Source organism: Egretta garzetta, unplaced genomic scaffold, assembly GCF_000687185.1.
Source record: "Egretta garzetta isolate BGI_Z169 unplaced genomic scaffold, ASM68718v1 scaffold329, whole genome shotgun sequence".
Taxonomy (NCBI): domain Eukaryota; kingdom Metazoa; phylum Chordata; class Aves; order Pelecaniformes; family Ardeidae; genus Egretta; species Egretta garzetta.
This window is the reverse complement of record NW_009269999.1, coordinates 5,025,877-5,035,575: the sequence shown is the minus strand read 5'-3', so window position 1 is coordinate 5,035,575 and position 9,699 is coordinate 5,025,877. Positions and strand designations below refer to the sequence as shown.

The window sequence follows — 9,699 nt, the reverse complement described above, 5'->3', positions numbered from 1 at the left end:
GTGAGCCCGCCGAGCTTGCCGGTGCCCCCCGCCCTCCCCGGCAGGCTCCCTCCTCCCGGCCCAGGGGAGGCTTTGGCCGCCTCCTGCCGCGATCCTGGCGGCGACCGCCAAATCCCGACAGCAGAGACGTGGCTTCTTCGTACCTAAGCCGGCTTTTAAAACTGCGACAAACCAGTGAGACGTGAGGATGCACGCCAAGTGTTACAGCTACGGCGGTGGAGAGGAGAGGGAAGGGGGGCATGAGTTCCCCACACGTCGCTGTGCGTGTACCGGCATCCCAACTCACCTCCTTCCCTTTAGCCGAACCCTATCTTCCCTGTTCCCTTTAACTTCTCCTTTCTGATAGCCAGCACTAAAACTTTCATACATCTGATCGAAAGGATTGGCATTCAAAGTCTGCTTACAACCCCACTGAACTTCCCAACTGTCTCAACAAGTTCTGGGTTTTCTTTCTTGCAAAAAAAAAAAAAAGAAACCAACCCCAAAAGTTAACCAATCCAACCCGCTATCTCCGTTTCAGGAATGGGAGGCAATGGGAGTGGACCAACTGCGTCTCAGCACCGTGGATCTAACAGGAGTCCCCACCTTGGAGAACCTCCACAAGGGCGTTGAATTCATACTGAAACACCGAGCGTGCGGTAACAGTGTCTACGTGCACTGCAAGGCAGGACGCTCCCGCAGTGCCACCATGGTGGCAGCGTATTTAATTCAAGTAAGAAGGCTTCTATACTAAATGGGGTTTATTTTCATATTTTCACATGGTCTGGGCGAGTACAGCCAACCTTTACAATTTGCTTTTGCTCGAGAAACCTGAGCACATACAGGTGTGTTAACATTCCGTGATTTTACAGAGTTTGGACTGGAGACCCATTTGAAAAGAGGTAGATAGCTAGGCCCCAACTTATGCCGCTGTTTTGTAGAACGTGGCAAACACAAGGTAAATGAACAAGTGAAACTTAATGTTTGCTTAACTGCAGTCTAAGCTTTCTTTGATCATCTAGTTTATCTTTGCACACCTTGCTCATCTGCGCTTACGATACTGTCAAGATCGACTGCCTTCCTGGCAGTGAGATAGTGGTGAAGCTGCAATATAGCTGCCATTGTAAGTAGTCTTTCCGTTCATCTGTACAGTCTGCCTCTGCCAGCTCAGTTATTAGCACAGGCACTGGCAAAGATGTTCTGATGTTATGGGAAAGAGAAACTGTTGTTGCAACAAAGCTTTGAAACACATGGTCTGATAGCATCTGTTGCTGGTTCTGGCAGATCACTCAGACTTCAGGAAGCTGCTCAGTTTTCTGGGCCATTAATACAGTAAGTTCTCAACAGGTTTTGAATTATTCTGCCGTTCTTAATTCTTTCTACGGAGGAACAGATTGAGATGGGAATAACAAGTCACTCATGAGGGTAGGTTCACCGAGCAGATAAACATCCATTTTTGTTGTTCAGATTTTCTCCTTGGTTAACTGAAATGGCGAGCCTTTCTAAGCTTTGCCGTAAATATAATTCAGGGTCAAGAGAAGTGACTTCGGTTTTCTGAGTTCCTCTACAGACCCAACTGAGTAAGCCACCACGAAGAACAAAATCCCACCTGTGGATTCTTCTGTTGGTGTTATTAAGTGCTCCCTGAAAAATTTTCCCGTAGTGCTGACAGGAAAATTTTCTCACTAAGTGCTGAAGTGTGGTGTGAGTGCTAGTAAAGTTTTTTAAAAAGAAGAAAAGCAAGCTGCGGTCTTGCTCTGGTCTGGTGGGACTAGGACAGGAAACTATTCACAACAGGATGGAAGCATAAGTGAGACAGAAAATGGAGGTCGCAGGCAGCAACCATTCCTCTTTAACCGAGGGACTCATTTCATGAAGTTGCATTGACATTCAGGCCCCTCTGAGAGGAACATGAAGTAAACGCAAGGGGCAAAGCACCAAGTTTTCTAATAACTCTGCTGTTACCTGTAGCCTCCAGGAAGGCTCCATTAACTGCTGCAGGGATGGGATAGATTTTCACTTGCAGGGTTTCTGCCTTTTCAGCTGCATCACTGGAGCCCTCAGGAAGCAATAGAGGCTATTGCTAAGATCCGACCCCACATCCTCGTTCGGCACAAGCAAGTCCAGGTCCTGGAGACATTTCACAGGAATGTGATCACTGGAACAACTGCAAAGTGTCAGTAAGAACTACGAAAATCTCTGTCTCATCTGCTTTAAAAAACCCTTACGTTTTAATGATCTGATGAAGGCTTGAGCATTGTACTTCTTGACTATCAATAAAGAAGTTTTTACATAAATTACAGTGAAGGGGAAGTTGGGCTGTTTCATTAAAGCTTTCTTTCCTTATGGCTAATCTCTTAGTTCTCTTGGAGCCCCGTAGTTCTTCTCTCCCACACACAGTATCAATACTGAGCCAAACTGCAGTCCACAGGAAGTTCTATAGTATTTGCAGGAAGGGAAAAGAAAACTTTGTCTCAGCAGAGACTTTATTCGGATTCTTATCCAAATGGTTACAGTGCCAACGGAGAGGGGTAAAGGAAGTGGTCTTAATTCTGTCTTTCACCAACACTACATTATATACGGGTAGGGATTCCCTGTACAGTAAAGGAAGCCAATGCTCCTAAAAATGATCTCCCTCTTTATGCTAGGTGATGACAGCAGTAAGCAAGTTCCCAGTTTGTTACCACTCCTCTAGGAGAAGTGCTGAGTAATGCAACCTACTAAAGGTCTTAGGGTCAGCTCTGGAATCTGTCTGCTGTAAATGTTTCTGCCAGTCCCTCCTTCTGCAAGAGGGACACAGGAATGTTTAAACGGGGACATCCCTGAAGGACACAGTGCACATCTAACTCTGTGACTGACAGGGCAGCAACACACAGTCTCCCAGCCAGTTAAAACTACCAGTCTGGGCCAAGGAGGACGTTGTCCATATGCTATAGGATTTGTTACTGGCAGATTGGTTCTAGGCTAAAAAAGCCATTTGTTGCAGTTTGGGCCTCAAACACAAGCAGCTTATCATCAAGGGATCAAAGTAATAGCATTTAGTCTGTCTGAAATCTAAGATGCAACAGTTCAACTTGAATAGTACTACGTAAAAGAACAGGCCCACAGCCCGAAAGCCTGTACTTCCTCTGCACAGGTATAGAGGATGGGGTTCTTACTGGATATTGTGAGCTTGTAGTAACTGGGACTGGTGCTGAGGGTGGTGGGTGCCTCTGAGCTGCACAGCAGAATACCGTTGCTGCCCTTTCTATCGCTGGGCCTGTTTTTCCTGCTTAGGCCAGGACAAACTGCAGGTTAGTGAGCAGCACTTTGATGCCACTTGTGACAGTTACAACAGAGGTGGCTGGGTTAAGTTTAAAAGTATTTGCATCACCCTTTTTATAGCGGTCGCGAAAGACATAGATGCTGCCATTGCAGCTGGCAATTTTCCAGAGGGATGGTACTGAGCTCCAGGCATCTGGCAGACATAGCCGGGTGAAGCTATCCAGTAAGGGATTGTAACACAGCAGTGAATCCCCCTCAGCTACAATGAACACCACATCCTTGTGTACAGCAGCATGCATGCGCCCTGCAAGAGGCAGTACGTATGGCTTCACGTGGCATTTCTCTGTGTTGGTATCGTAGCACTGAATTAGCCGAGAGGGCTTGGTAAAGAAGTCCAAGTCATTTTCCTCCCCACCCAGCAGGTAAATGACACCATTAAGGTTTACACCTGCAGCTCCAGAGACGGCCACTTCCAACTGGCTGGTCTCTGTCCAGACATTGTCTCGTACTCTGTAATATATGACAGCATTAGAGAGTGTGTCCTGGAGGGTTTTACCCCCCAGTGAATATATTGCATCCTTGCTTGGCACGGAGACAAGGGTGTGTTGGAGCCGGTCACGGGGCAGAGGGGCACACCATTCCCAGTCTATAGTCGCATTGTTGCATTTCCACATGCGTCGTGGAATGGAGCCACCAACAACATATAGGTCACTACCGTGCTTGCAGGCTGCGGTGATCTGGTGACACAGGCTGTTCTGGCCACTCACGCTTATGGAGTCATCATCAGCGCAATGCAGAGAGACAGCAAGTGAATGCGTACGTGATGACTCCTTTCCAATCAGGTAGATGTGAACATTTTCTCCAATCACCTGGAAGAAAGGAGGAGCATGTCAACAGAATTAGGCCTGTTTACACAAACATCAGCAATGCCTAAGACTGAATTATTCAGCTTTTTAGGACCCACCTGTGGGCCTGAGGTGTGTAACCTGCTTCCCAAGTCCTGCCACCCTACAGCATTCAGGATTTGGAGCCTCATAAGCCTTTTCAAGATACCAGTCACACCTAACATAGCAGAATAGCAACAGACTTCACTGGAATCCAAGTGTCTGTAGTTTAGGTAAGGGCTGGTTACATCACTGATGGAGTAGAGTTTTTATAAGGGGAATGCCAAACTCTTATTTCTGAATGATCTCTTTGGTAACTGAGCATCTGGTGAAAAAGTTATTTGTGGCATTGCTCAAATGACTTGTGAAAGCAGCCTCAGGTTAAATTTAAAAAGCTGTCAGTGGGGTTGCTATTTATGACAATGAAAGTATTCCTCACGCAAGCACCATGAATTTCAACAGCATTTGTGTTTTGCGACTTTCAAGTCACACCTGTGAGCAGAATACCCTGCCTTGGGAAGTGTGAAACCAGCAAGTGCTACACCAACCCTGGAACAGAAGGTCTTTTTATACCTTCAGACTTGAGCGCAGTGTCTCTGAAAAGCCCGCTCGCTCTTCCTTGTTGAAGTTGATCCAGGTTTCTATGGCAACCGTTGGATTCTGAGAACATGGAACGCCATCTGCGGTTTGGGGACAGAAAGGCATTTATGATATCTAGACAAAGGTGTGTGTACTCAGGAACATCCTTTTCCTGCAACTCCCTCCTCCCACTCCTACCACAAACCCTACTTTCTAGAGAGGAAAAAAGGTACAGAGGCGTAGAGGTCTTGGCACACATGATCAGCACTGCCAGCCAGGCATCTACATGAAGTTAGTTTGGATAAACGTCAGAAGACAGAGCTGCCAGATCTTAAGCACTTTGGTTGAGTTTCAAAAAAGGAACTTAGGTCCAAGAGAAAGAGGGCAGTAAAGAGAACTTACATCCTTTGTGATGATGAAAAATATTTTCTTATTTAAGCATTTAGGCAAAAATATTCTCTTATGTGAGAATCTCAGCAGCTGCCTTTCTTTCTGGGTGGTCCTAGAAACCTATCTAGCAAAAGTCATCTGCAGAAATTTTCCTTCTGTGAGTACTGTCAGACAGCTGACCCTCAAAGCTGAACATCTGGTGTTGCTGCTATCCTCTTAACATTTGGAAATCCCCAGTGAGCTACTATAGCTTTCTTTAGCAGCGTGACAGTAGGAAGCACTCAGTGGTCTGCATCAGATTTCAATTTGTTTCCAGATGTAATCAGAAGTTTTGGTTATGCCATATTGTCATCAGTACATTATCTAGAAGATTTTAGGTATTTACTTCCAGTTTGAAAGCCAGCAATTATGCCCGTATGATGATGCTGAAGGCATCAGACAAATTCCAGCACTTTTCTCTATACTGGAAGGGAGGGGGAAAAGCACGGAAAAAAAGCAAGTATTTCAACTCTGCTTATTAGTAAGAGGGATTTCCATAAGCAATCCATCACGTGTAGTGGTTAAATGGAAAAACTTTGATTTTGAAATGGGTCCTAGAGTGCAACAAAAGGTAAGCTTAATAACTTACTATTTCATTAAATTTATTTTAATCCTTGCCACTAATAGCTTCCTCTGTTTAATTCTCCATTAACTAAACAATGATGCAGGAATTGCAAAAAGATTTTCCCTGCCAGCAGTAGGAGTATATTTCAGATTATAATCCATTTTATGAGCAAAGTTTCAGCATAAGCATTGAGCAATGTGATTCTATATTTGGAAATAGATGAAGCGTGGAAAAAAGTTTTATTGAGCAATTATTTTAATTTAGGACCACAAACACTAAATGCTATAGACCTAAAGCTATGGGTACTATATGGAATCCCTAGGAAGTTAAGGGTGAATGACCACTGTAGCTTTACTTCATTATTTTAGGAATTGATTTTTTTTAAGGAAGTCACAAATCAGTTTAAAAATTTTTGCTAGATAGTTATCAAAATTATTCTAATTTTATCATAGTTTTCTTTGAGCTATCAGTACATACTCTCGATAGGTTTTTGCCTGTGAATTTCTTTAGATGCAACAGAGGCAATACAATGCAATATCTGTAAAGACTCTCATACGTATAGCATCAACTTCAAAGGCTATTTTAAGTCCTACTGACCAATTTGCCAGTATTCCAAAGAAGCCAGTCATGGTAGTTTTGTTGTTGTAACAGCATATAAAACACATGACACATATAGTATAGTTATTTACTCATTTACAAAATTATTTAATTAAAGCAAGAAAGGGGCAATCTCTCGGGTCCCAAGTCCAGTACACCTGAATGTATGAGCTGCTTCTACATTCTTGCTTCCTCTAGCAATGATACATAAAGGCACAAAAATGGAATTGTGACTGCAGCATCATGGAGAGGTTTTCAAGTACTGGCTGTACTTACTAGGGCAGTAGAGAATCTTTAAGGATTGGTGGCAGTTGGACCAAATTGTTGATGTGTTGACACATCCTTCACAACCCTGAGTCATTGCATCCATTACTGTGGAAGGCTATTATCTTTACAAGAAGGGTAATTGCTGTATTACTTAAGATGTTACAATGCCTCTTATTTCAGTCAGCTGAATGTCTAGCCTAAATATTCCTAACAATTATATATAATTGTTAATAACACTAACATAGTCTAAAAATAAAGCTTGTGCTCAGCCTTCTTACAAATGTTGAGTTGTTGCATTACTGTATGAAATGATTAAGAACTAAAGAAAAAAACAAGAGAAGACTTGCATAAGATGTTAATTTCTGGTAACGCTTCTTTGTTTTACCTTTAACACAAACAAAAATACAACAAATAGCTGAAAGTTATTAATTTAAGTTTAAAAAAACTGTAATACTTCTGCCCTGTCCCTGTTGACTCAGGAACTGCTGGGAATTACCAGCATCCTCTATGTCCCTTTTCTATAGCTTAGATGCTTCATGTCCAGTAACAATTAATAGTTTATTTTCTGCTTAAGTTATCCAGAATGTTTTGCTTTGCTTCGCTTAGCTAAGCCATTGAATAGACAGTGATTATGAAAGCTTGGATCTTTCCATCTATTTCGTTCAGTCCCTGATAAGACTCTTTGAAACTCTCATCCACATCCTGGCTAGTGGACGGAACTAAGAACTCCTTACCTGTCAGGATGTCTGTCAGTAGGCGGAGAGGCAGGTGTAGGAACTCCTCTGTGTCTTGCAATTGAGACAAATGTGACTTTGCACAGTGTTTGGCAGCTGTGTAGAGTTCCATGTCACTGTGTTGATCTGCCAACCACATGACCTGCAGACAGTTCCTAACCTGCACTGTACGGGCCAGAAAACGGGAGCACTCTTCAAAAAGGGCAGTCAGCTGGTACATGTCTGCCACTTCGTAGGTTTCCTGCAACTCCTCCGCCCTCAGCTTTACAGTCCCATGGTAAATATAGTCCACAAGGAGCTGAAAGACACTCTCACTAACATCCTGCAGTTCAATCACCCGGTTGTGGGCTTCCTTTAGGTTGGACGTGAACATAGAACGAAAAAAGCAACTCTGAGCTGAGAGGACCAAACGGTGCAGCTGGAATTCTTTGCCTTCCACTGATATTGTAACATCAGCAAAGAGCTCATCCTCCAAGCATAATTTCATAATACCCTGGGCCACGCGGCCTGAGTGGGAGCGGTCGGTGAAGGTGTAGTTCACGAAGTAGTTCTCTTCTGCAGAGGAGCCTCCAGTCTCTTCTGATGAGTCCATGGTGCTGCACAGATCAGACCTCCAGCAATCTGTAAAATCACAATAATTATATGGCTTTCTGTCTCCACTAACAAGACTACACAGTACTTCAGAGTACAGGGAAAAATCAAACACACTGGTAAGAGGCCAGCATATTTTAGCCTGCATATAAATAGCGCAGCCAGAAACTTCTGCGTGAGCTTCAGGATCTCAAACAACAAATGAGAAGTTGGCATAATTAAAATTATAATATATACCAAACTTCCAGTACAATGAGCATTGCATCCCAACAGAATGGGGAGACACGCATATCTTTCCACCACTCATTTCACTGACACAAAGAAATGCAGCAACGGTTATTCAAGTGGAAAGTCCAGCAACCGCACTAGGAAACTCGCAAAGCCGAAAGAATGTGGCAGCACCATAGCTGGGCTAGATGGGAGAAGGATTACAGTATCATACTAACAAAGAGCAGAGAGTTAATTACCACCTAAAACCAACATGATGAATCTGTGCAGTGGTATCAGGTCAGGTGAATTTGTTTTTAGCAAAAAGATGTGCGAGAAGTCTGCCAGGCATAACCACCAGTCCTTCAAGCTAACCGAATAAGATAACTGACAGTCACACTCCGTTTGTTAATGTGCCAGATGATCTTCAGCATGCAAATAACCTGCGAGGGTTGTTAGCTGCTGTTTCCCAAGCGGCAAGGAGAACTCAGTGTAAAAGATAAAGCCTCTTGGTAGGTACCAGAGATTGTCCACCGAGGTCCAAGCAGCCTGTGGGTCGAAAAAGCTTCTGAACCAGAGGAAGACTGCTGTAGAAAAGAGCCCTTCTTTAACATGGCTCTTGACAGCATTAGGAGCAAACAGATGCCTACTTGCATTCACTTTACAGTTATTTTTACACCTCAACTATCAGCCAGGGTAACCGATACCACAAATTTCTTCAATTAATTCTGAAGATTTCCAGTACAATTACTTCACAAGACAGGATATTTTTTCCAAGAGATTCATCGTTACTCTTCCATGCTTTATTTTGCCAAACATGCATTTTCTTACAATAGCTCTGCTTGACACAGCAGGGCTCCTAAGTTCTTGCTCAAGGCCTGTTCATGGGAAGTAGTGTCTACATCCCTAATTGGTTGGACAAGTCCGTCCCATCCCTGATGGTGGCCTGTCTTAATTATACCCTTATTGTTATTTTACAATAGTTCTAGTCTGTCTTAAAAGCACCAACACATTAATCTGTAAGAGACTGAGGAACTGCAGTTGGCACGGCACGCATCAGCACTATTTTTCAAGCTTTAGCAAGTACAAGCCTATCCTGCAAAGGGGCTCCCACTCCAGTTAAAGCTCTTGATCCTTACAAAGTGCTCGGAAGCTGCAGCCCAGAGCGCCAAGGTGACCACTCAGAGCATCAGGATATGGATGGGTGAACTACTCTGCCCTCTTGGCACAGCAGAACCAGCTGCCCCCACCGCCCCGCACCATTTTCAGAGGACTGGTGCCAAGTCACGAAAGAAAGGCCAACAGTGGCTCAAGACCACCGGGAATCTCTCACATCCTCCTTCGTAAACACAGGGTTCCCCTTTGCATCCGTGGCACCTCCACTACAAAGAAAGAGAAGTACAGGAGCAGGACAAGGCCCCATAAAGCCCAATCTTACACTCCATCCGTATTTTGCATTACCAAAGCAACGACCTGCCCTACGCCAGGCTATGGGTGACGAAGGCGACAGCGACGCCCGGCACACCTCCTTCCTCCTTCCTTGCCCCTGGCAGGGCCGCGGGATCAGGGAACCGCAACTGACGGCGGCCTCACGCTTGGGGGG

At 44.3% G+C, this 9,699-nt stretch overlaps 3 protein-coding genes across 3 annotated transcripts in view; 2 read left to right on the top strand and 1 right to left on the bottom strand.

Annotated features, from left to right (window-relative positions):
• Positions 1 to 424: 424 nt before the first annotated feature.
• On the top strand, positions 425 to 2,180 carry PTPMT1 (protein tyrosine phosphatase mitochondrial 1; the record flags this gene model as incomplete). The annotated part of the gene is made up of 2 exons (XM_035902948.1): positions 425 to 712; positions 2,023 to 2,180. Coding segments are annotated over 2 exons (429 nt in total), but the record flags the coding sequence as incomplete, so codon positions are not given.
• A 1,051-nt stretch (positions 2,181 to 3,231) lies between these two features.
• KBTBD4 (kelch repeat and BTB domain containing 4) lies at positions 3,232 to 7,935 on the bottom strand. The gene is made up of 3 exons (XM_009647565.2): positions 7,299 to 7,935; positions 4,701 to 4,807; positions 3,232 to 4,112 (listed from the first exon to the last, which is right to left on the bottom strand). The coding sequence occupies exons 1-3, from the start codon at positions 7,888 to 7,890 to the stop codon at positions 3,252 to 3,254; spliced, it is 1,560 nt and encodes a 519-aa protein (XP_009645860.1). The 5' UTR covers positions 7,891 to 7,935; the 3' UTR covers positions 3,232 to 3,251.
• A 228-nt stretch (positions 7,936 to 8,163) lies between these two features.
• The window catches only part of NDUFS3 (NADH:ubiquinone oxidoreductase core subunit S3), an 8,561-nt gene continuing 7,025 nt past the window's right edge, over positions 8,164 to 9,699 (top strand). The window contains exon 1 of the mRNA XM_035902947.1: positions 8,164 to 8,322. Within this exon, the coding sequence (XP_035758840.1) occupies positions 8,164 to 8,322 (159 nt within the window). The remainder of the gene's footprint in view (positions 8,323 to 9,699) is intronic.

Excerpts from the sequence above, each read along its gene's own strand:
- KBTBD4 (XM_009647565.2), bottom strand. The coding sequence starts at position 7,890 with ATGGACTCATCAGAAGAGACTGGAGGCTCCTCTGCAGAAGAGAACTAC. Across the intron at positions 4,808-7,298 it reads ACTGACAGACATCCTGACAG|ATGGCGTTCCATGTTCTCAG; the intron begins GTAAGGAGTTCT and ends CCCAAACCGCAG. Across the intron at positions 4,113-4,700 it reads CACTGCGCTCAAGTCTGAAG|GTGATTGGAGAAAATGTTCA; the intron begins GTATAAAAAGAC and ends CCTTTCTTCCAG.